The 25,695-nt window shown below is 45.9% G+C and overlaps 1 protein-coding gene across 4 annotated transcripts in view; it reads left to right on the forward strand.

The window, feature by feature from the left end:
- Positions 1–25,695, forward strand: part of Dlc1 (DLC1 Rho GTPase activating protein) — a 382,113-nt gene that overhangs the window by 337,382 nt on the left and 19,036 nt on the right. For 3 of the 4 annotated variants that reach the window (XM_076553515.1, XM_042262900.2, XM_006973963.4), the window contains 2 exons: positions 14,396–14,467; positions 19,506–19,587. In XM_076553515.1, the coding sequence (XP_076409630.1) occupies positions 14,396–14,467; positions 19,506–19,587 (154 nt within the window). Of the gene's footprint in view, positions 1–203; positions 574–14,395; positions 14,468–19,505; positions 19,588–25,695 lie in introns of those variants that run through there. The other variant, XM_006973964.4, reaches the window with a different exon arrangement.

The raw sequence follows: 25,695 nt of genomic DNA on the forward strand, positions 1-25,695 counted from the left end.
CCAGAGGCCAGTAGTTGGCGACTTTTAGGCGCTTGCCGCCGCCGCAGAAGTTGCAGACCCTGGGAAAAACATTCCAGGAAAGGGCGGAGGAGGCTCAGGGCGGGACCTGGGCGGGCTTTGGGCGGGGCCTGTTGCGCGGTGGGCGGGGCCAGAGCCCAGCCCGAGGCCGCAGCATGGGTCCCGCCCGTGGGGGCGGGCTCAGTGGGAGGGCGAGCGGCGAGCCGAGCGCTGCAGCGAGCGGGTGGCGGGCGGTGCGCTCCAGGCTGGGCCATGGCTGAGCGTCCTTGCAGCAGGAGCCGAGGCTCCGAGGCTCCGTGTCCGGCTCCCTGAGAGCGCTCCCTTCGCGCGGTCGCAGTCAAAAACCCACGATTTTGCACGAGCTTAGGGCGAAGGGCGGGGAAGCTGCGGAACAGGATGTGCTGACGACCGCGAGGGCTCGCGTCCCGGGTGCCACCGTGGGTCCCGGCGTGGGATCCCGATTGCTCCGGGCTGCCTCGACGTTCCCGGTGCGCTCCCGCCACCCTGCGCCGACCTTGATGTGTAGAGACGAGCCGGACACCATGATCCTAACACGTAAGATGGACTTGTGCCTTGTGGTCGGACTAGTTCTGCCTGGGGTCAGCTGCTGAGGGGACCGGCCGTAGAGGACTTGTCACCCCGTCCTGCCAAGTCCGTGTTGTGGTTGTGTGTTTTGACGTGCTTGCTGAGGAGTTGCCCCAGGCTCTCGATGGAACGCGTGTGTTGAAGCAGCTTGGGTCAGAGTTTGGAGAGGGAGGTTTTAACTTCGGGTCATGTCCCCTGGCCACGTATTGCCTGGGGAACTGCGGACCAGCGTCCGGGTGACTTAGACTCATTCTATTCCCCGAAACTGGCCTCGGGACCCTGAGGGGCGAGCAACCCCTTTTCGACTTCTTTGTGTGGGGGGGGGGCGGTTCCATCTCTTCTTCTTGTCCTATACCCCACAAGTCCCAAATCAGTACTGTCTCCCTAAGAATGCATTATTTAAGGGACTGTGTAGACTTTAGCTGTACTTGGGGAAAATGTTTCCTTAGCACTGTTTCAGGGTGCGTTCACCCAAGTGTTCGCTTTTTGTTGTCGTTTCGCCTGTTTTAAGCGCTGGGAATCTCTGAGCCTAGGTGGGTTAAGTCAGGGTTGCTCCTTGGGCCACCCCCCCCCTCCAACCCCCATCGCACGTGGGGTTCGGATGGGAACTCAGCGCTTTCCCGCTGTGTGGGGTGGTTGGACGCGGTTCCTGAAAAGCCCCACCAGATGCCCACGCCCTTGGCGTGAAAGGAAGAGTTCGTGGGCTGGGGAAAGGAAGGAAACACGTCTCCAGGCCTGAGGCTTTTTTGTATCAAGGAGGCGGCCTCTTGGACTAGTGCCCCTCTCTGCTCCCCGGTCCCCTCCTCCAATGTCAGGAGCTGAGAGCCTTTGATCCTTCTTAAGGGCTGCTCCCGGGACAGCAGCCCACCCTGTTGGAGTAATTTTCTGTCTCTGCGAGTCATTTTGGCGGCGCACGGCCTTTGGTGCTAGGAGTGATGCTGGGTGAAGTGAATTGGGGATCAGCATCGCGCTGGATGCGCGACCCTGGAAAGTGCCATAACCTCACCCGGGGTAATAACTGTGGACACCAGTGGAAGTTGTGAGGATCAGATAAGCTGGTACACGTAGTAAAGTGCCTAGTGGGGTGACGGATACTGACGCTCACCCTGTTCCCCAAAGACGCCAGTAACTAGAAGGGAAGCCCTGCCTGAAGTCATGACTCTGCTCAGTAGAGGAGAAAAAAAATATTCCCCTTTCCGGTGTTTCTTTCAGTGAGGTTTTTTGCACCCAACGTGGTCACAAATGGGTTCATTCCCCAGAGTCGGAGGTTGTTTCAAGCTGTGGCTGGTGATTCGGAGGAATGCAGCCTTGGCACAGCCATCCATTACCAAAAGATTCGTGGGGGTGGCATATGTGACGCATTTCACTAGGGGGGGGGGGAGTCAGGCTCTGGAGAACGCAGAATGCCCAGTCTCAAATTACATTTTTTTTTAACCCTGCAAAATTCTGTTTGCTGAAGGGATGAGGGAAAATAATAGCCCAGCGGACTGCTGCACTCAGAATGTAAACCTATCAGCAGCTCCATCTGGACAGCAAGCTAGTCCTCTGCGGGATAATTTGCTGACCATAAGGGTGGAATTAATGGAGGCACCCAGTGCCATCTTGGCAAGCAGATTGCAGCAGATGGTCAGAGGGGTGCCCTTGGAGGCAGCAGCCCCCCTAACAGAAGAACCAAAGTCCTGAGGAACGAGTGTCAAATGGTTAGCAGATGTGCCTTCAGAAGTTATTTCAAGACATTTCCTGAGAAAATGTTGGAGATTGCCTGTATTCACTTGTGTTGAGGCATGGCAGATTCGCAGCATGGCCCTAGCCTGGGTGCATAACTTTTTCAATACTACTACTGTTTAGAGGGTTTAAAATGAAGCGCAGCAGACAGACTTTCTCTCAAGCTGTTTTTTTTCAAAGTTTGCTTTTGACAAATTGACTTTACTTCCCTGCAAGCTGAGTGACACCTTGCCCTAAACAGGCTAGAAGTTCAGGGGCAGGGGCTGACATTTTTTTCCCTCCGAGATGTAGAATCTAGAATCTGGATATATGGTCTCCAGCTTAGATCTTTGCCCTAGAGTGGATGCGAAAAGTAGTTTCAGTGACTTGTATTCTAATTTCCCCTGCTTTTGTAGATTTATTTCAGACCAGTCTCTAAGGAGTGGAAAGATTAAGCTGTTTCAGACTTTAATATACTGAACCAATCCAAGGAGTTCTCTTTAATTGTGGAACACGCGCACAAGACAATTTGCCCTTAGCCTTTGTATCGTATTATAGTTAAAAGGACAAAGGCCAATAGAACAGGCTAATAGTTGTTATGACCACAGCAAGGTATTACTAAAGAAAGTGACTTTTAAACTGTCTGGTACTCCAACTCTTATTTGCAGAGTGCTGTGGGACTTATGGGGGGGGAGGGTTGGGCGCTAAGAGATTCCTGCAAGATACTTCCAATCTGAGGCTTGGTGAAGCTCCAAGTTGTCGTTTCACATACAGAAAATTAGTACTTGGGTTTCCCTGGGTGTCCCTGTGGAGGTTCTAAATCATGATGCAACATTTAAATGAGAGTGGTATTTTTATGACTTAGGCGAGTAAATACTCAATTTGAAAATATTCAAGGAAGCGTGGTTTGGACCAGAAGAATTGGGGGCATCCAGAGTACAGTGAGCGAAGTAAATGGGACTCTTTTGAAGAGAGCCTTGTTCTGGACAGGATGGGCCAGTATTGTAAACACAAGTTTCTCATGCTTAACTACCCTTCCTAGCAACAGGAAGACGGAAATGAGACCATGCACCAAAAAAAAAAAAAAAGTCCTAAAGGGCTCCAGACAATACTCGATCCACCCTGCTATTCACCCTGTACAGCCAGAAGACCTGCAAAAGTAAAAATAACTTCAGATGTTTCCGCTTCCTCCCTGGATATTACCAAACCAGTGTAGACTGGTATCTCGGTTCTGTATGGAGAGGTCAGAACAACCTGGCCCAGGTGCCCAGACTCCTGACAAGCTAAACAAAGCAGGGTTAGAGGTAGCTGTCGTTTTTTTTTTTTTTTTAAATTTGTGCAGGCCAGTGATACAGGGGCATGCATTTGAGCCAATGGCAGAGAATGATTATAGCATCTAAACGTAGCTGTCCTTCTGAGTCTGAGTGCATTCATTTTCGTCACACCCATCTATAAAAAGTCTCCTCCTGTGTGGTCAAGGTCAAGTTAAAACTAGCCCAGATTATGAAGAGTTAATGTCTACCCTGGCCTGAAAAGCACAAGCCCACGTTCATCTACAGGGCTGTGAAATAAGAAAAAAATGGGTTTGGGAACAGACCTTCACAGCTGTCTCTATTTCTGACTCTGGCCGTTGTGAATAGAGGAATGCAGGGGTACGTATTAGCCGTCTTTGAAGGGGGACCATGCAAAGAGAGTTACAATTTGTTTTATAGGAACAAGTTACTGCTGGGAATGTGTGCATTCGGTGGTGTTTTCTTTCAGTCTCAAGTTACAGTAGTCCTCTTTTATCCTTGGGGAATATGTCCCAAGACCCCAGTGAGTTCCTGAAACCATGGCCATCCTTATATGTACCATGTTTTCCCCCATAGGTACATTCCCATGATAAAGTTCATAAATTAGACACAGTAAAAGATTCACAATCGAAACAATAAACTAGGACCGTTGTAACAATTAGCCATAATAGAAGTTATTGAGGGCATACAGATTATTTCAAGAGTTTTTCTGTTTCATACTTTCATTTTTTTTCAATTGCCCATGGGTAGATGAGATTGAGTCTAAGGGGGGGCCATACTGTAGCAGGACACTCAGTTAGTATAAAAAGGGTTGATTTCCAGCTGGGGAGGTCTGTCTGTCAGCCTACCCTGTCTGTCAACACTTCTCCCTTAGGTGGGCCCCTGTGTTGTTGTTGAGGATTATGGTGGTCCATGATAAGGGAGCAGAGTCTCCCTGGGGACAGTTAATCGCCTGACTCTCCCCCTTGACCTGTTCTGTACTCGCTGGCTGCTTCTTCCTTGCTGTCCTAAGTAGCGGCATGCAGAAAGACAGCCATGCATATTTAGCTTATGTACTGATGTAGACCCTCACAGTCAAGAGTCAGGCTTTTCTGGGCTATGTTCCAGTTAGGCCTTACAAAGACTGCTTTTTCCTGGGGGCTCCGTGCTCATGGTGAACTGTAATGGGATCATAGCCTAGCAGATAGAGACTTCTGTCTTTAACATCTGGGTGAGTCCCAGGATGTCTTTCACCTCTGGGGGAGTCCTAGGGTACCACTTTCAGAAAGTCTACCCTCCGCTGGGTCGGACAATGCTTTCTTCAGTGAAGGTACTTTGAAATTGACTTGTCTGTGCTAGATATAGGTAAAAATAGTTGAAGGACATCTTAATATTTCTGCCTGCTAGGAAGTAAGGATCTTGGGCACTTGAGGTAAACTATTGCACTCCAAACCGACAAAATGCAAGGTTTCCGTCTCTTCATGAGTTTCCCCTGGTTTTCGTCAGTTACTAGATTTAGGTTTTTATGATTACCAGGTACTTTTTCCTCTCATACCTACTTCTACTTGGTGGCGTTTTTTCCAGTCAGCCTCTTCCCTAGTAGGGGAAAAATCAAAAGGTATTAGAATGGCGAACTCTGATGCTGGTGGGTCCTCAGATGCCTTTGACACCTCCCGTCCACATTTTGATCTCTCGCCTGCCCCGCCTTTCAGTGTCCTGTGGAGAGAACTGGAAGTCACTTCCTGATTCTTGTCACAGCGGCGGCGCCTTCCTTCTCCTGTAGAAGTCTCCAAAGGATGTCAGAAGGACAAAAGTTTTCCACACCCTGAGGTTGTAACATTCCCAGCTCACCATACTTAGGAAGCCAGTAAGGAAAAGGCTTTGGAGTGAAAAGACTTGTGACGCAGGTATGGGTCTGCCCTGCAGCCACTCTGTGCTGCCTGGGTGCCCTGTGTTACACTCAGGTGACAAGCTGAGAATCGTTGTCTCCAATCCCGGATAGAGTGGAGGCCTAAGAGAGCCTCTGGGCACCAAATCCCCTGTTGCAAACCAAGCTGTGTGATGTGGAAAGGGGATTTCATGTGATGCTTGCTTGAAAGTCTACTGCAAGGGAAATTCCAGAACCTTGCAAAGGCGTCCTAGAAAAAGCCTGTCCCCTGCTGAGGGACAGCTGAGCTAGTTCAGTGTCCAAGGTCACAGTCTTCCCAATAGCCCCAGATCCCTTCCTGCTGGCCTGTGTAAACACAGGGACAGGGACCCTCACAAAATGGGGATCTTAGTGTGTTTATAGGAAATTAAGTAGAAGGACATGAGCTAAAATTTAACTATTAAATTGTGTGTGCTTGGGGTGCAGAGATTCCCAAGCAATTTTAAAGAAAATCATCACTTAATTCATCTGGAAGATGGGAATATGGTTCTTTTTTTTTTTTTCTTATATGATCTTGGTATTGATCTGATCGTGTGAGGGTGGGGATATACCTCTCTTAAATAACTGTGTAAGTTTGATCATCAGACCACCAAAAACCCAACCCAGACAAAAAATTAGGCGAGTTAAATTGAAAAGCATTTTGGCCTTAGACCAAAGGAGGCGGCAGCTTATACCTTTAACCAGTATTTGCCATGTTCTGTTTTCATTGGTCTTTGATGAACCGTAGCATTGTATTTCATTCCTTTCTTAATTTTCTTTCACCACCCACCCCCCCACTCCCACCCCTCCCTTACCCCCCCAACCCCGGTCAGAGCTGAGTAGTTTCAGTTGGAATTTCTTGCTGTCCTCTTTATTTCTAACTTCAGGTTCCGGTCAAGTCGTGATTTTTAAGTGTTTTATTTTCACTTGTTCTGTTCCTCCTGGCGGACCCTGGGGTCAAAGCCCTGATGAGGGAGCTGGTCTTTGGTGAATAAGCTTTGCTAACATACAGAGAGAAGCAACTGATGTGTAAGCCCAACTCTCAACACGGAGATGGAGCTGACTCTATAATTTGAAGTCTTTAAGTATTTAATACAATATCCTTGAAATACATGATGTGTGTAAATATTGATTGACAGATGGTGGGCTCCTAATGGTTGTTTTTTTTTTTTTTTCCTCAATTGGCATTCAAAGTAATGGGCTTTGTGGCGATATTTTCATCATGTAACATAAAAGCAGAGTGGGGACTGTGGGGTGGGGGCTGAAGAGGAGGGGGCACAGTTCTATTTTTATCTCACCCTAGACTGACATGAAATACAAGTGATGTTACGGCCTCCATTTCCTTAATGGCTCGGTTCCCTCTTGGTTTGACCTCCTCGTCCTGGAGCGCAGGTGCCAGTTTTTGATTAGCTGGGAGATATTTTCTATTCCTGGAAATGAAGTGCATCCGTGTGGAGGCTAGAGGTTCCTGACAGCCCCCGTCACTCGGGAGGGAGCTCACATCAACACAGAGCGGCAGTGAGCTGCTCACCCTTGCCAGGTTTGAGTGGTAAAAGCAGTACTTTGCAAAGGCTTGTGCAAAAGGGTCCCCAAAGGAAATTTCACTTGATGTCATTTCTGCATCGCTCAGGTGTCACCTCAAGTGTGTAATCAAGGTGTCAGCTTTCAGGGTGTCTCCATAGAGGTTCCCTTCTTTCCAAGCATAACCCTTTATTAAGTTGTCATCACGTAAGTGGCTTCTTTATCCCCTCCTTAAGTTATTTCTAGGAATACTCTTTCCTAGAAGGCAGCACATCTCTCTCTCTCCAAATCTTCAACAGACGGAGGAGACACTTAAAAAACAAAAATGCCCCAAGCTTTCACCTTTTTACTAGTACTGAGCCCGCTCAGTAATTTAAATGAAAGCGCCATGGAATGAGCAAGAAGCTTTCTGGCCTGGGGACACCATCTGATGCCTCCTAATTGGAGCAGATTGTCCAAACATTGGACCAGCTCCCTTACAAGGAACAAGGTCCCATGTGCATGTCAGCACCCAGTTCCCTACCTCCCCAGGAGTCAGAATGTCTGGTGAGAAATAAAACTTTAAAGCCCAACCAAAAATATAATTCCAAGAGTTTTCTATAGGCTGAAGGGTTTTTCTGTGAAAATTAAACTTAGTTTGGGGTCTCTGGACCCACATATAAGCAAGTATTTGGGGTATTATGTTCTGTCTTCAAAAAACATGGCCTTCATGAAACAAATCATAGCATTGCTTCACTAAAAAGCAGTTTATATATGTTTAGGCAATTAAAAGTGTCAAGAAATGTACACAACATTGGGAAATGTTCCAAAATAGTTTTTTTGAGAGGAAATAAAATTCTGGAAGTTGACGGGAAGAGACTGTGTCCTGGAGAAGAAACAGTTGGCAGAAAGGAAGTGCCAGTAGCAAAAGCTTAGAGGGCAAGTATTGTAACTGTGGTGTGAAATGTCAGGATTACATGTATGTACATACATAGGCACTTACCAGTGTATACATCCATGTGTAGAACAAGGTCTCGCTGCAGTAATCAGAAAATGAAGCTTACTAGGATGCAAATTAAATCCATGGTTTGTTTATACAGTTTTTATTTGTTGAGGGACCCACGCTGCCACAAAACAGTGTGGGGTTGGGGAACATCCCTGAAGGAAAAGGACAGCATATTCTTGGAGCTTACAAAGCGGGCCCACAGAATGTAAACAGTACGTAGGGGAGGAGGGGATGGGAGTGGGAAGGTGGAAGCCAGGAAGGCTGGATCAGTTAGTTGGGTGGTTGGCATGGGAGTGGGTATGGGTGAGGGTGTAGTCAAGCAACCTGGCTTTACATACCCCTGTTCCTGCTTTCCACGGGGAAAGAGCCTCCCTGGTGCTGACTCACCAAATCACTCGGGAGCTCACAAACACACGGGCCCTGGAAGAGCACTTGAGAAGCCGACGTGATTCCTAGGAAGATGGCAGAGGGTCATTGTACCCCCAGTCCTGGGACTGTGGCATACCTTTCCACCTGATTTCCTGCTTGGCAGGAATTTTGGGGTTTTGATTGTCCCTGAAGATAGCTGGCAACTCACCTAGTTCAGAAAGTAAAGACTGCGTGAAGGAGAACATAAACGTAGGCTGGCTCGCCTCGCGCCATCCCTCACAGTGGATTTGAGTCTGCCCAAAGCCTCAGCTGAGTGATTGCCCTGTCTCCCAGAAACTTCCAGAGTATGTGCCTTAGATGTTTGGAATTTTCTTTTAGGCACCTGAGGGTAGGAATGTAGCTCAGATGCCCCCAGAATCTGTCCTGTGATTAGATAACATTGGAGTTTAATAAATATTAAGTAAGTATTCTATGTGACTTGGCCCTAGCAGGAATTCACTTTACATAGATAACTCCTGATAACCAGCCTTGGGCAGTTGTGTGTGCTTAACATTTATTTTTATAGTTGTCAAGTCGAAGTTCTTAGTCTGCCTTTGAAGAAATGAAAGTATTAGTGAACTTTTTTTTCCTTTGCATTTTTAAGACAAATATCTGAGTGGTTCTAGTGTGCAAAAGGGAGTATTTGGGGGGTGTACCTGAATTAAAAGTGGGGGATGTTTGTGAGGTGAAAGAGAGGGTATTTATTGGAGTCTGAAGAGAGAACATGGACCCTTGATAGCCAGGGCATCCTGAGAACTCAGAGAGCTTACCTTTGGAAGCCTTTCAAGATCTGAAGAGACAGGCAGAAGCCAAGTTAGGAAGGGCCCAAGGACTTTGCTGAGGGGACTGAATTGTAACTCAAAGGTGATGGAAAGTCATTGAACAGCAATAAGCAGAAATATGTGGTTAGCGAAAACCATTCTAGGTAGTTGTAGTTCATGGAGCTTATTGACGGTGGGGAGATGAGGGAGAGGTTTAACCAAGAGTTGTTGGATTCAGAGGAAGAATCCTGGACAAAAGAATACAGTAGAGCAGTGGTTCTCGACCTTCTTAATGCTGTGGCCCTTTAATTCAGTTCCTCATGTTGCGGTGACCCCTCCCCCCCCAAACAAAAACTTACTTTCATGGTTACTTCACAACTGTAATTTTGCTACTTCCATGAGTCGTAATGTATATATCTGTGTTTCCCAATGTTCTTAGGAGACCCCTGCAAAAGGGTTACAACCCACCAGCTGTGAACCACTGCCCTGGGTGGTGCCCTGGTGCTCGTGGGGAGGTGTTGTAGGACTCCTAAAGGAGTCAGTTCTGCCTCCACTTACATTGCTTAGAGAGCTTTTATAAAATGAGATGTCCATGCTGCGAGGAGACCAATCTGTATACATGGGTCCCGATGGTCTTTGGCATTTGTAGGAAGTTCCCAAGGCTATGCTACCACCATTGAGAGCTGAGAATCACTACGGCCCCTGATGCCTTCCCACCTTACTGTACTCATTTGTGGACCTGGATGCTTCTCCGGATGACCCACCCCATGAGCCCCACCCACGAAGTGAAGGTGACTGTTACCAAAAGCCATTGTGTGTCCTGCTGAGCTCCTTGACCTGGTGGAGAGGGCCTGATAAGCTGGCCTTTCTTTCCCTTTGAAGGAATCTGTCTCACCCAAGGGCAGGAATGCCTCTTGGTTTGGATTTGAAAGACCCGCTTGCCTGCCCATAGCTAGAGCAGCGCTCAGTACACGTGATGAACCTTTGCACACACATCTGTCTTATCTCAGGACTTGCATGGAATTGAGGAAGGTGCTTGCGTTTTCAGAACATTCCCCAATTCCTTAGCATTTCTTTGAAGGACCAGATTCGCTGTAGTCTAGGATGGACCTATTGGGAGAGAAGGAGAGAAATCCCCACAAGTTCCCACTGTGAAAATGTTGCCGCCCACTTTGACTTCCGGGCTGTCTCTTGACCTGCGCAGATGGGCCGAGCTCAGCAGCTGCGTGGCTGCTGGCTCAGAGAAAGCCAGCGGACTTACAGTAAAGGTGCGGAGAGGAGAAGATGGGGCCATCCGCGCCAGCCAGGAAATGTGTAAATATGGGCGAAGGGTCTCCGCTCTCATTCAGCCGTGTGCAGAACGGCTCTGTGAATGACCAGCAACGAAGCTGCTTCCAAGAAAAATTTCCTGTTTCCTCCTTAACAGATTTGTGCGTGGCTTGCTTAGCAGAACCCCTCGTCCACAAGCTCCATTGTGTTGCCTTTGTGCTTTCAAGTCTGTGGTGGCCTTTCTGTTTTCGAAACGGCATCCTCATTGCTCTCACAACACCACACACCTGCACTCAAGAACCCCTGGAGCGGGTGGGAGTTCACAATGAGCGGGGGATGGCGGGGTGGGGGGTGCTAAAGTGACTGGCTAACGGGCATATGGGCATATGGTGTTCTCTGCGGGCTGTGTGTGTGTGTGTGTGTGTGTGTGTGTGTGTGTGTGTGTGTGTGTGTGTAGAGGTCAGAGTACAGCTTTCAGACATCAGTTCTCTCCACCACGGGCTCCAGGATCAGAGCCACAGGCTCAGGTGACCAGACTGGTGCAAGATCACTGTTAACCCAACATCCATCTCCCTGGTTCTTCAATATCTTAAACTTCTTCCCTTACTACGCCATCTCCCCCGCCTACCCCTTCCCGAGGAAAAGCCTACTGTATACAAACTAGCTTCTTGGAGTCCCCGTTTCCTCTCTCATCTGGGACATGGAGCTCGTTTTTTTTAAGGAGAGGTGGCTGACTACTTCTGCCGGTGTTTCAGGATCTTTGCTCTTGCGTGTGAAACGTGCGTGTATTAGGAGCAGTGTGAGGAAGTGAACTGGTGTGCGGAAGGCTCTGGCTCGTCTTGAGCTCCTCAGATCCACCTGTCTGTGTAGTTTCTCTCTACAGGGGTGCCGGGATTTGAACCCAGGACCTCCTGCTTGCAGAGCAAATGCTCTGACCCACAGAGCCAGCTCCCCAGCTCACACCATTTGTTTTCTAACTCGGTGGCCCTAAAAGTGACTGGGTAACATCAATTGGGGGTTATACGAGCACATACCATTTTTTTCTTAAGGATAGACATAAATGACTGAGACACAAGCCAGCTGTAGACATCTGGATGTTTCTGAAATTGCATGGGACCTTAAGTGATGAATGTACGTGAAAAGTTCTCGTAATGTGTGAAGGCTTACACTGACCGATGTAAAGATGGTTTAGAAATATACACTGCCTCTTTCACACCTTTCAACGAGAAGCCACTTAAATGAGAAAAATCAAGAACATGCTGTAACTGGGTGTCAGAATCTTAGAAGCTGGTGCCTGATGAAGCTTTTGTATGTGCACTGGTCTGGTGCCCTGTCTACATGTGCCCCCAAATGGACCGATGCTTAGAATTTCTAGTTACTTGACACTTTTTGAGTGAAATAATAAGAAAGCAAATACTACTTTTTAACTATCTATTATCCAGTGTCCAATAGCCTGTTCTTTGGAAATATTCTCTAAGGACACGGTAACAAGTGAGTTATTTTGGATGTGTTTCTAAGAGGCCATGAATTTGTGGGGCTGGAGAGATGGCTCAGTGGTTTAGAGCGCTTGTTGTTCTTTCAGAGGACCTGGGTTCCATTCCCAGCACCCACACAGTGGCTCCCAGCCATCTCTAACTTCAGATCCAGGGAATCCGACACCCTCCTCCGATCTCCCTGTGCACCAAGCACATATGGGGTGCACAGATCTACATGCAGGCAAACAAACACCCATACACATAAAATAATTTTTTTAAAGCCATAAATTTGTAAGACAGCAAGGAGGGGTATTTGAGAAGTATTGGACGGGAAAAGGAAAGGGGCAAATGGTGGAATATCATTTCCAAAAATAATAGAAATAATTAAAAAATAAAACAGGTTGTTTAAAACAAGCAGCCTTTTTTCTTTCTGTAGTCATCTTTGGGAGTCAGCAGGGCTATACAGAGGGAAAATGTGATTTTCATAGTCTTTAAAAGTTTTTTTGTTTGTTTGTTTGTTTTTTGAAACAGGGTTTCTCTGTGTAGCTTTGCGCCTTTCCTGGAGCTCACTTGGTAGCCCAGGCTGGCCTCGAACTCACAGAGATCCGCCTGGCTCTGCCTCCCGAGTGCTGGGATTAAAGGCGTGTGCCATCACCACCCGGCTAGTCTTTAAAATTTTTAAGTGTTCATGTTTTTCAGTCTTACAGTACTCTTCTAGAAGCTGTTTTACAGTTTTATTTAAACTCCCTCAATCCCCATGAAGACAAGACATGGATTAAAAAAAAAAAAAAAAATACATGAGCCCTGGCAAGATGACTCAGCATGTGCTTGTCCCCAAGCCCAATGAGATCTGTCTCATATCTGTATGGTGGAAGGAGAGAACCGACGTCCACAAATTGTCCTCTGACGTCCACCCCTTAGCACACAGGCCCACTTGCCTACACACAAATACAAAATAATAAATGCAATAATTTTAACTAAAACATGAATACATGAAGAAGACTGTGGGCTCAGGTCATTCACATCTGTATACCATAGCCAGTGTGAGCAATGAATGTTCCCCTCTGCATCGATACCCCTCTGGCCTCTTTCCCCAGGAAGTCTTGAGTCTTGTGTTTAGTCATACTACTCTCCTCTCTACACTAAAATGACTCAAGCAAGCAGCCTCTAAGATGCTGTTTATTAACAGTGTTTATCCTCATTTCAGTGGGGTATTAATTAACTAGCTTGGGAAATCACGGCTTGTCTGCTCCGTGGTGGGCGCAGTAACGATATTCCTACCCGCCTTGATGAATTAAAAGTTTTTTTCAAAGTTGCTGTTCTTGAAATGACAAGGAGAAAAGCATAAGTTAAAATAATAAAAAAAAAAGTTGGAAGGCTTAAAGTTTTCGTGGACAAAAGTGCTGTGGTGTGTGTATTTGTAATAGTGGCCACCGGACTGACATCTGGCTTAATGAAGACGGGAATCTGGGATTGATTAAGCAATGTCGAGACTTCTATAAAGTGAATAGCCTTAAATAACCAAGCACTCTAATGGCCTGAAGAAGGTGGGAAGAGGGGTTGAAAGGAATATTCTCTGTGCAAACACAGAAACTAATTAATGTGTCCAGGACCACCACTGTGAGCCAGTTTTAACGGGATTGTAAATGCGTGCTTGAGTGAGCTTTAACACGGTGTGTCAGTTGCTCTTGGCCTCTCTGTTTATCAATACTATCTACAAGATGTTTTACCACAGGGAAAGGGAGCCTTTATTAGGCCGTCAGCCTGCCAAGACACTGGGATTTAGTGACGTCACGCCCTCAGTTTCCTGAGGCAGCCTGGGCCTCTCTCCTGCTTAGGAATACTAGTCCTCCTGAAGGCACATTGTCATCATTTTTGGCTGTTAAAGTGCTCAGTCCATAAGCGTCACAGGGGCCATAACTGTGCCCAGTCAAGCTCTGCTCTGGGTGTAAGGGTGTATCGGGTGGGTTTGTGTTGAAACGGAAAATAATAAATCTTGTTAGACCAACTGGGCTTCCAGTGAGTTAGTCAACCCCTTCTGCACGTTCATCGCGTTGTGTTCTTTGGAAGCGTGTCCAGAAGCAGCAGGGAGCAACTTACTGCTGGGAGAACCCATCTTGGATTTTGTTTGTTTGTTTGGATTTCTGCAGCACTGGGGATCAATCCCAGGGCCTTAGGCAGGGCTAGACCACTAAGTTACAGCGCTAGCCCCTTCTGTTTTCTTTACAGAGAAAACATACCATTATGTTCATTTAAAAGAGATGGAAACATGTATAAAATTTAAGCCACTTGGTATTAACTGGACTTTTGGTCGGTTCCTTTGCCTATCAGTATATATATTGGTCTTTGTAATTGCTAGTTGTTTTATTTATTTGTGATATATTGTGTTGCAGAAGTTGTATATTGCTTGTCTGATCGAATCAGTTTCTTAATGCAGGAAAGCACGTGGAGGGCTAACGTGGCTAACAAATGCGTCTTCTGTTTGTCTCTAGAAATTGAAGCCAAGGAAGCGTGCGATTGGCTGCGGGTAACTGGATTTCCCCAGTATGCACAGCTTTATGAAGGTAAGGCGTGAGTACCGTCTTAGTTTAAGTCGGCATCGTCCTAACACCGACTTCATGGATCCAGGAGTTATTTGGAGACATTTTGTTACTCAGTTAAATATCTCATTTTTTTTTTTTTTTAAATGGCATAAGTACCCAAGACTCGCACCATTCAAAACAAAAGAGAAACAGAATCTAGGCAATAACGGAATTGTCGTGTCCCTCTGCAAAAAGTAACCCATGACCCCCAAAACACTTACTGGGTTTTGTGTTCTCATTTTCTGTAATTTTATTGAAGTTTTTGAAAGGCATACTGTGTGTAAAGTCTAGCTTTAAAAAAAAAAAAAGAAAAATAAAGGGTACTCTGCAGATTTAATTTGTTCGTATATTAAGATTCCTCTAACCTGTGTGTTCCTGTAGCTCATTTATTTCATTACTGTATAATACCCCATCAAATGGATTGAAGAGCGTTCTATCTCTGTTCTGGTTGGTGGGCATTTCAGTTGTTTTATTTTTTTTTTATAAACTGTTACTTTTCAACATCCATGCACCTTTCTTTGGTAACACGTGCGTAATAACTTAACTTGCACAAACCTAGAAGAAATCAGGTTTCTGAGTAATGAACGGCAGCGCACATATTCCATTTTGTCATGTACATTTTCCCATAGCACATGCCTTCGCTTTCCCCCACACACCAAAATAGAAAAGGGAAAATTAAAGTTAAGAAGGTCACCTTACTGGGTTGCTTCCTTTGCCGCTGTGATAAGCAATATAACCAAAAGCACCTTGCAGAGTAAAGGGTTTATTTCATCTTGACAGCTCACCCCATCACTAGGAGAAGTCAGGGCGGGAACCTGAAGGGAGGAACTGAAGCAGAAGCCATGGAGGAATGTTGCTTACCTCTTGCTTTCTTATAGTCCCCAGGAGCACCTGCCTGAGGGCGGCCCCGCCCACAGTGGGCTGGACCCTCCCAAATCAATCATCAATCAAGAAAATCCAACACAGACTTGCCTACAGGCCAATCTGATAGAGGCATCTTCTCCGTTGTTGTTCTCTGTTCCTACAGGACCCTGGCTTGCATCCAGTTGACGGGATGCTAGGGACAGAGAAAGGGCAGTCCTGTCTACCTCTTTCTCTGAGTTTCTGGTTCCATAAGCCCATATCAAGTGCTCTGCTTCCATTGAGATGAATTAGCTGTTCATTTAAATGAGCGACCTATTATCTGTATATGAAATCATTTTATAATGATCACAGCTTTGAAAGACTGAACTCCATTTTGTAGACATTTTTTGAAGATTTAAAGTTTTATTTGTTTAATTTTTTTATACAGTGTATTTTGATTATGTTTTCCCCTCCTGCAGCTCCTCCCCACCTCATTAGTTTCCTCTCTCTCTCTCTCTCTCTCTCTCTCTCTCTAACTGAACTCTGACTCCCCTGCTGCAGGCTCCCTTGGGTCCCCAGGGGAAGGATGCTGATGTCGGGGAAGGAACTCAAGCAGCAGGAACCTGGAGGGAGAAACTCTCACCGATTTAGGGCTGAGTTGAGTGTTCCAAGGTCTCTCATTCTCTGCATAATGTCAGACTGTAGGTCTCTATATTTGTTCCCATGTGCTGCAGGCAGAGGCTTCTCTGATGATGGCTGAGCAAGGTGCTGATCTATGAGTATAGCAGAGTGTCTTTATAAGTCCTTTCATTGCTACAGGGTTTTTTGTTTGTTTGTTTGTTTTGGTTTTTTTTTTGGGTTTTTTTTTTGGATCAGTAGTATGTGATTTTACCCCAGGTCCCTGAGCTCTCTAGTCTCAGATTCTTGCACACCTAAGCAATGGTCGGGTATGGGTTCCATTTCATGGAGTGGGTCCTTAAGTCAAATCAGATCTTGGTGGACTGGTGACTCCCACAAGCCTTGTGCCACCATTGCCCTTGCATATCTTGCAGGCGGGACACTCTTGTAGAACAAAGGGTTTGTGGCTGGGTTAGCTTTTTCCTTTCTCTTTTGGTAGTAGTGTACAGAGTCCCTTCCTATACCGAAGACACTAGAATATAGGGGTGAAGACTCTGATCTTGTAGGTAATTTTCAAATAAAGCGAGGTGTGGAGTGATTCCTAACCTTAATTACATGATCTTTCTGGTAGCATTCAGTGGTTATTTACTTTTACATTCTGAGACAGCTTCCTGACCCTCAACTTCACAGCGTATATGCAATTTCTTACCGTTCTTTTATGTTGACTTTTGACGCTCTGCTTAACGTGGTGGGTTGCTTCCCTTCAGACAGAACCTCTGACCTCTTGCAGGGCTTTGGAGGGGGAAGCAGGACAAGCACTTGTTCCTCTCTCATTTCCAGCTCCCCTGGAGCTAGGGAAAGCTAATTGGATTGGCAGTGGCTGGGCTTTTGTTTTCCTCTTTAAGATTCAATTTTCTTCAATTATGTCCTTTTGGGGTGTTGATTCGTTGCTGGGTGGCACCTTCTTGTGCCTGTTGGTTTTGGTAAATCCAATTCCTAGCCCCTGTCTTAAGGTCCTCAAATGCAGGCTCCATTCTCCTCCTGGTTCATATCCCCCGCACGCACCTGTCCAAGTCCTGTGAAAGCACTGGCTGACTCTGGGGTGTCCTGTGCCATGCTCTGGGCAGCCATTTCCCACCTCATCCTGCCCCATGCCAGGTGAACAGGACACACACAGCGGGTGGCATGGCAACCCACAGACCCCTCCTCTTCCCGATTAGCACCATTTGGTGCCTGCCTATTTTCACGTCCTCCCTCTAAACCCAAGCTGGAAGGTGGGCTCAGAGCACTTCTACCCATCAGGTAAACCCATCATCTTTTAAAAAACCGGTTCCTTCAATAAACAGTCTAGGCAAATAAGAAAAAAAAATTGATTAAATTCTTGCATTCCTCACAGTTAGTTACTCATTACTGGATGTTTTTTTTTAAAAAAAGGAATTGTTGTTCATGTGGATCGGAAAAGCGACCTTAAGTATACAGCACAGGAACTTAGAAATAGCTAAAACAGCGTGGCTGCTTTTCCACGTATGCCCAACAGGCAAGAAAGTAACACTTTTCATTGACGTTCATAGATTTTGTGTTATAGACTATCTAAAAAGAAATTGGTCTGACCTTGGCTTATTGTTGAATAGCGTCTGAATCCCTAAGGGGCAGGCTCTATGGCCTTGGTTCTGTTTAGTACTGTGCATTCATGTTCCCTGTTAGCCTCCTCTGAGTGGTTGGTCACGATGGCAGTGTCACTGGCCATCCCTCTGTCTACTGATGAAGACGTGTAAGCTCGGAATATTAAATTTCATACATATCTTCAATGGCCATTGTGCTTTACCTATGTCCTTGGTCTGCATGTAATATGTAATGCATATCAGGGTAAGCGTGCTCTAACTCTTGCCTCCAGGAAAAACAAAAAACCAGCAGATGGTAAACGAATACCAAGATAGCTTGAAAAGATGCTGTAAATGTTATCCTTAGAAAACAGATGCCTTAGAAATGAGGAATTCTGTACCATTCTGTAAAACCAGTGGTTGTAAGTTAGGAACATGGAAGTCAACTCAGAAACACAACAAGGGTGTGACTAGTTAGCCAGAGCTCCCAACCCTGGCCATGTCTATCCCAGCAATGCATTTTCTACTTTGATGACCAAGGGAGTTGTGTGAAGGAGGAGGAGGAGGAAGAGGATGGAATGATCGACCCACAAAGAAGCATAGAGTTGGGACACTGTATGTGCCTTCTACTGGGAAGGCCATTTATCAACATTCATAGCTGGCCTGCGTTACCCAGTGGAATTTCTAAGCTCTTGTCATCATTCCTGGTATCTTGCTCCTCTCTGCTCTGTTGGATGCATTTATCCACAGGGTTTCACTATAATTCTGGCTGGTCTAAAACCTCTAGGTATACCATGCTGGCCTGAAATTCGCAGAGATCTGCTTGCCTCTGCTGTGATTAAAGGCATGTGCCATCAGGTCTGGTAATTGAAGGGATTTTTATTTCAAACTCCTGAACCCAAGAAGCAAATTCAACTTTTTTCCATTTCCGGTTGACACATAGTAATCGTATGTATGTGTAAAGCATGGCGTGCCGTTATATTACATGTTCTATAATATGTAGTCATCGGAACAGGGTAATTGGCATTGCTGTCCCAAATATTTATTGCTGCTTTGTCTCGGTGGGAACAGTCATAATCCTCTGTCTACTAGCCATTTTGGAAAAATACAATCGTGGTCGCTCAAGCGTGACTTAGTAACACTGTAGCTTTGGTCTTGATTCCTCCAAAGCAATGTCCCATCTGCACCTTGTAAGCAGCCTCTCTCCATCCCTCCCCATCCTTCCCCCTGTCATCCCCGGGTTCCCAGGCTTGTAACCACTAGCTCACCCTCTCTCCAGGCAGTTGAAATTCTTCCTGCTTTCAGTCATCTGATGCAAGCGGTGGGTGCATTGTTCTGAGAGCACCCGGCTCTGACAGATTTAGGGGCTCCGTTGCTATTGTTTTACAGTAACTGTATAGTCCGTCCTTTGTTTTACCAGGAGTTAACCCTTGGGTTGCCACATGGAAGTGCTAGTCTTTGTTTCGAAACAGCATATCTTGAATTCTCTGCTGTGTATCCTATCATGCAAATGGACCGGTCCCTCCAGCTGCCCGCTGCCATTGTTCCCTGAATCTCTCCGGTTCCCGGTTCTGTTTTGTGTTTTTGCTTTTGTTTTTCCTGTAGCCCCTTCCCTAATGTCATGTGAGCTAAGACATTTTTTTTTTTTTTAGTCCCATGACAAAGGAGACTCCTTACTGGATTCATTCTGGCTTAAATTATATATAACTTAGAGCAGGCAGTCATTAGTTTGAAGGTGGAAAGTGTTTTGAACCACTTCTGCGACAGAGAAACAACTTGGAGTTTCCGAACTACTTTAGAACTGGTTTAAACCACGCATGGTATTGTTGCATGCGCCCGCATAGCCTGCCGGGGAGTAAGGAGCCATGTGAACCGGAGATGCTCAGCACATTGCCAAAAGAGGCTAATTTGACAAGATCCTAGGTGCTCAAACGTGCCTGCTTTCATTCTCCCTACAGATCTCCTGTTCCCTATTGATATTTCTCTGGTCAAGAGAGAACATGACTTCTTGGACAGAGATGCCATCGAGGCTCTGTGCAGGTAAGCAGACATTTTCCTTTCTCTTAAAAACATGGTGCTTTAATCTCGGCACTCAGCGGGGCAGAGGCAGACCGATCTCAGGTTCAAGGCCAGCCAAGGGCTACCCTGAGAGGCCCCGTCTCAGGAAAAAATTTTAAAAATAAATAAATAAGTAGAAATGGTACTCCTCTCTCAGCCTTGCCTTGCTTTCCATTTGATCCGCTTGAGTTCTTCAGTGATCAGATGATACAGTGGTTAATGTTGCTGTATTATAGAGCATTGGATGAGCACTACAGTGAAACGCTGTTGTGTAGCATCATCATTGAAATAGCATCCACACTGTCTTCTGAGGCCCTCACGTAGCACCATCCCACATTTTGTTACCACGTGATGGCAGACACAGCAAACTTTCTGGTGGTTTGGAAATATGGACTTTCTAAAGAGTCATTGTCCCTGACCAGGAGCAGCATGGGAGTCAAAACTGCCACTGAACTGAGTGGCATGAGGCATTCAGAAGGGAGGGCTGAGGAGAACCAGTCCGGGTTGTCATCTGAATCCCAAGGAGGCTCCTCAGAAGCCCCAGCTGCGCCAGGTAGAGTGATGACAGGATTAAATAGGCTGTAAACTCACTGAGCATGGTCTTTAATGTACGGGAGACAGGCAGTAAACGGGCACTGATGGGAACTGGGAATAAAGCTGTCAGAGGTCCTGTTCAGTGAGCTGCCTGCTCTCCAGGCTGAGACGCAGCTTGTGGGATTTGGGGAAGTGAAAGACATAAAACCTGAGGCTACCAGGGCCTCGGATAATCCTTTCAAACCCTGGATGACATTTTTATTCGTCTCCCATTATTCATCCCTAGTAATTTTCCTCGAAACCCTTGAAAAGCCTTCATAGCCGGGTTCTGAGGAGAAGAATAGGCATAGACAGAATTCACATGTTGTTGATTGGATTCTAAAGTTAAAGTCACTTTTCTTTCAATGACTTCTAAAAGACCTTAAATATTCGTGTGTGTGTGTGTGTGTGTGTGTGTGTGTGTGTGTGTGTGTGTGTGTGTGTGTGTGTGTACACGGTGAGGTCAGTGTCCAGTGTCCTCCTCCATTGTCCTGTGTCTCGTTTTTTGAGGCTAGGTCTTTCAATGAACCCAGGGCTCACCAATCCAGCTAGACAGGCGAGCCAGTGGGCTCCAATGCCCTGATGCCTGGCTTTTACCTGGATGCAGGAAACCCAAACCCAGGCCCTTATGTTTGCTATGGCTGGGCTCTCTATCCAGTCCCTAATTTCAGTGTCTGTTTTAACTGGGGAAAAACGCCTTAAGGCGAAATGATATCTGGTATTTCTTTAACTATATAGGTAAAGAACACAGTAACAGCTGTCTATCTGTCTGACTCTGTCTGTCTGTCTCTCTCTCTCTCTCTCTCTCTCTTTCTTATATAATGTTTGAAGCAGCCAGCTTGAGTAGTATGGTTTTGGGAAAAGGTAGATTATGTTTGGAGAGTATGGAAAAGACTAGATTTCATAAGAAAGAAAGAAAAAAAGCCATATTTACCCCCAGAAACAGTGTGCAGCTTTAGTCATAAGTGTCCAGGGCATGCAGGCCTTTTTCTGGGAAAAGTGAATTTGTGTCCTGGAGTACGTAATACCATCACTATGTCATCTGGAATGAAAAATGTCACCAGTGCAGTTTGGAGAGGGAGAGAAGTCAGCATCTGGAATCTGAACTGCCCCGGCCAACATTGTGAAGATGTTTTCCCCCTTAGCTGGGTGGCAGAATTAATAATGTATTCTCAAATCATCACTGATGCTCATGCATATGAATGAGGTCACTCAGAAAAGGCATCTCAGGAAATAACTTGAGCTTTGTGTCACATCGCACATGCTAAGCCACTTAGGGAGTCAGCCTTCTGAACTACATCAACAGCTCAGGAATGTCTGGGTCAGAAAAATACCACTGCAGTATTTCAGCCCAAAGAGTTACGATTAAATTCTTGAAGATTTTTTTTTTTAAGAATTTTTCTTGAATGTCAGTTCGAAATCAGCTTTTTCCTTTTTCAAAGGAAAAACGCACATCTCAAATTTGATTGACACCGATTCTAAATGCCACAGTCTAAGAGAAGCCACCTCCCATAGAAGAGACTAGATCCGAGCAAAAAAGGGCCTGAAGGAGACTGGTCCTTTATCTGTGTTCAAACTTGGCCGTGTATTCTGGGTCAGCCTCAGTTTCCCCATGTATGTGTGTAGCTAGAGTTTTCCTGCCTGGCCCACAGTCAGGACAAATCTTTGTCACCCGCCAGTCCCACAGCCGCTCAGACCCAACCAAGTAAACACAGAGACTTATATTGCATACAAACTGTATGGCCGTGGCAGGCTTCTTGCTAACTGTTCTTATAGCTTAAATTAATCCATTTCCATAAATTAATACCTTGCCACGTGGCTGGTGGCTTACCGGCGTCTTCACATGCTGCTGGTCATGGTGGCAGCTGGCAGTGTCTTCTGCCTCAGCCTTCTGCTTCCCAGAATTCTCCTCTCTCCTTGTCCCACCTACTTCCTGCCTGGCCACTGGCCAATCAGTGTTTTATTTATTGACCAATCAGAGCAATTTGACATACAGACCATCCCACAGCATATGTGTAGACTAACACATCCTGAATAGCTTAGGTGTGAGAATGGAAAAAAAAAGAAATCATCAAACTCAGTTGGGGAGAATGTGCAGAAAAGTCCAGGCTTGAGCCTACTTTTTTTAAAGGAAATTCTCATTCAGCATATAATAAATGTTCACTATCATCTCAGCCCTGGGGAGGCAGAGGGGGAAAAGGGGGAGGGGGGTTGGATTCAAAGCCAGTCTGGGCTAGACAGCAAGATCTGCCCTCAAAAAATCACTTTCTAATTAAAAGGGAGAGATTATTCAGGACCCATAGTAATAGTCATCAAAATGTTGGGTCATGGAAAGCCCTAGGGCCCTTGTCCACATAGTCACATGATGGCAGTGGCTTTGACCTCAGAGAAGGAAACAGAGGGAAGGTGTAGGCAGATTTCAAGAGCCTCCCCTCACCCCACCTCCACACACTTTAGGTTTTCTGACATTCACTTTATTATCTGTGCCTGCTGCAAAGACTTCCTCCGCCTATGGAATTCCAGGGCCATCAGATGACAGAGCTGTGGTATGTTTACAAATATCTCCTCTTGGCTTGTGATGTTGTGTGTGTGTAGACAGACTTTTTGTGGACGTCCATCTTTCCCCCACTTAAACGTTTAAGCAGATGAGTTGTAGAGGCTCAGTCGGAGGCATCATGTGCTTCCTCATAGCCAGTGTTCTCCCATGAAGTGGGCCACATTCTATATGCAGTCACATTAGCTTTCTACTTAGACAGAAAATATCCACATTCCTGTATTTGCAAGTCATACAACAGTTGTGATAAAAAGCTAAAGGGAGCTGGTTTCTTTTAATACTTTTTTTTAATCAGGGCAAAAGACTCTTTGACATAAAAGCAGGGATTGAATGAGTTTAACAATGGCATTATCGAAATATAAAATTAAATAATGGCCAGAAATCACAATTATGAGACTAGTAGGCTACCTAGCATTTTTTTTTTCCGAGACAGGGTTTCTCTGTGTAGCCCATAGCTACAACTTGCTCTGTAGACCAGGCTGGCCTTGAACTCACTGAGATCCACCTGCCTCTGCCTCCCAAGTGCTGGGAATAAAGGTGTGCGCCACCTCCGCCAGGCTTACCCAACATACTTCAAGTGTTATTCTGAGATAGCAATGGACTTGTTCCCTTGAAGAGACTGGCTTTTCCGTCAGTCCGTCTTGCTAGCTTCACTAATCATCTAAACCCACTGAGGAAGCTATGATTATGAGCAAGTACTACCCAAGACTGGAAGAGTGCTCAGCTTGTCTCAGAGCACATACTGATCTAGACAGTGAGCGGTGCTGGGCTGCCTCGGTCTTCCTGTGGCTTCAGGAACATTCCACACTGCTGTTTCCCTTTGGAGTTAAAACTGACTCCTTCTCCCAACACGTGAAAGAAGTGTCAGCATCAGCTAGTAGTTGTCAAATGAAAAAGGTAACGGCATTGTCTGTCGCTGTCATCTTCAGTACGGACTCGGTCCCCAAACTACCCAGGACATGTCAAAGCTGTGTCAAGCAGCCCTACGGAGGCATACTGACCATGTTGCTCTTTTCATTCAGCTTAAAATGAAGCAAGTAATTGGGTGAGGGGGTGAGAGGGGATGCTGGGAGCAGGATCTTGCTGTGGAGCCTAAGCTGGGCTAGAACTCAACAATCCTCCTGCCTCAGCCTCCCAAGTGCTAGGATGACACTCAGCAACACATAATTTAAACATATTTTGTATAATTCCAAGAAAATCTGTAAGAATTGGCAGAATTTGTTGTCGGGTTCTTTGTTTCCTTAACCCTTCTTCTGCTTTTTATTTTAAATGCAAGGAGGCCCAGGTCTCTACCGCTATCCTTTTATCTACATGCCTACAGCTCCGAGCAGCAAAACTCTTGAACCTTTGATAGTCCGCCCTTGGCTCCCTCTGTCTTTAGAACAGACACAAGTTACCCAGGAGATAAGACCCACACATTCCTTGGGAGCCAGGCCCTGGGCGGTGGTGGGGATATGAATGCCCGAGGCTACAGATGGTTATTGACAGCTGTATTTCAGCCGCTTACTTGAACGATGCTGCTTCAGATCTACTTGGCTTCCATTCTTTTTACTATCGTTAATACTTGTTTCAGAACCAAGTATAGAAGATGCTGTGTTTGGGCACGAAAGCCACCGTGTTTTAATCCTGGGTCCTTGTACAAAATTCCTGAGCTCTCCAAAAGCTCCTTTTCATCCCTTACAAAGATACGTCGTAATATCTGTTCTAGGAAGCTTGTCAGAGGACTAAGCTTGAGCCTGTGCTTTAGAAGTACCCAGCACAGTGCCTCACCCAGGTGGCTGGTCACCTAGCTAGAACCATTTTGTTGTTGTTGTTGTTTTTTAATTCTTAATTGACATAGCATGACTGTATTATCTGTGTGGTAGCATGTGATGTTTCAATACTTCTATGTGAGGTATGACCAAGTCATGGGAATTAACATATCTATCACCTTGTACTTTTATCATTTCTTGAGAATATTCTAGTTAGCTATTTTAAAATTTAAAAAAAAAATTAATGTTGACTCAAGTTGACCCTATTATGTCGAATCCTCCTGTCTCTGTGCTGGGTTAGCTACCTGCCTATTTTGGACTCACTGTCCCTTGCCAGCTTCTGGTGACCACTCTTGTGTTCTCTTCTATGAGATGAGTTTCTTCTCTGGCTAGAGCTACTGCTGTCTTATGTCCCTATTGCCCCTCTGTATAGAGGTAGACGGGCCCCCCTCGTAAACCTTCTTTGGAGATCCTGGGGAATGGGGGCTGGTGAGAGGAAATAAAGGAAAACCATAGAAACCCTGAAGGTAGCATTGGCCTTCAAGAATGCAATGCCATTAGTTTGGTGCCACCGACATAAAAAGATAAACTTGACCTTTATCAAACCAACCTTCTGGGTCTTTTTTGTTTGGCTCAGATCTGGAGTTTGTGAAGTTGCTCCGCCCTCACCCCCATCCCCACCCCCATCGGCCTCCATGCCTAGTAAATGTGGGTATAAACATCAGTCAACCATTAAAGCCCAAATGGAGTCAAGTGGAGATTTGATTACAGGTTTGATTAATGAAACCCAGACTAAGACTAGCTGTAACCATTCCTGATTCTTAAAGCCTTGAAAAGATTGGGGGGACTGAAAATAGTGGGCGTGTCCTTGAACTGATGCCCTTTAGAGGGGGGGCCCTACACCCAGCCAGGAGTCTGCAGTGTTTCTGGGCTGTTTCCCTCCCCTCCCCATCCAGGGAGAGAATTTTCTGAACATGGGTGCTCTGCTTTCTCCCTGTTTATCCTATAAACAGGCTTCCACATAATCTGTGGAGTCAAAGGCAACCTTATCAGCCTGCAGACACACTGCCTATCCTGGTGCCTCCAGGTTGTCGGACAAGTTACCAGAGCAGGATGGGGGAGATAAAGCCGGAGGAGTGTACAGGATCAGTTTGAAGTGGAGGGAATTAAGCACTCTTAGCCCATGAAAACGTAAGGATGCAGCTTGAGAAA

Source organism: Peromyscus maniculatus, chromosome 17, assembly GCF_049852395.1.
Source record: "Peromyscus maniculatus bairdii isolate BWxNUB_F1_BW_parent chromosome 17, HU_Pman_BW_mat_3.1, whole genome shotgun sequence".
In the NCBI taxonomy this organism is placed as follows: domain Eukaryota; kingdom Metazoa; phylum Chordata; class Mammalia; order Rodentia; family Cricetidae; genus Peromyscus; species Peromyscus maniculatus.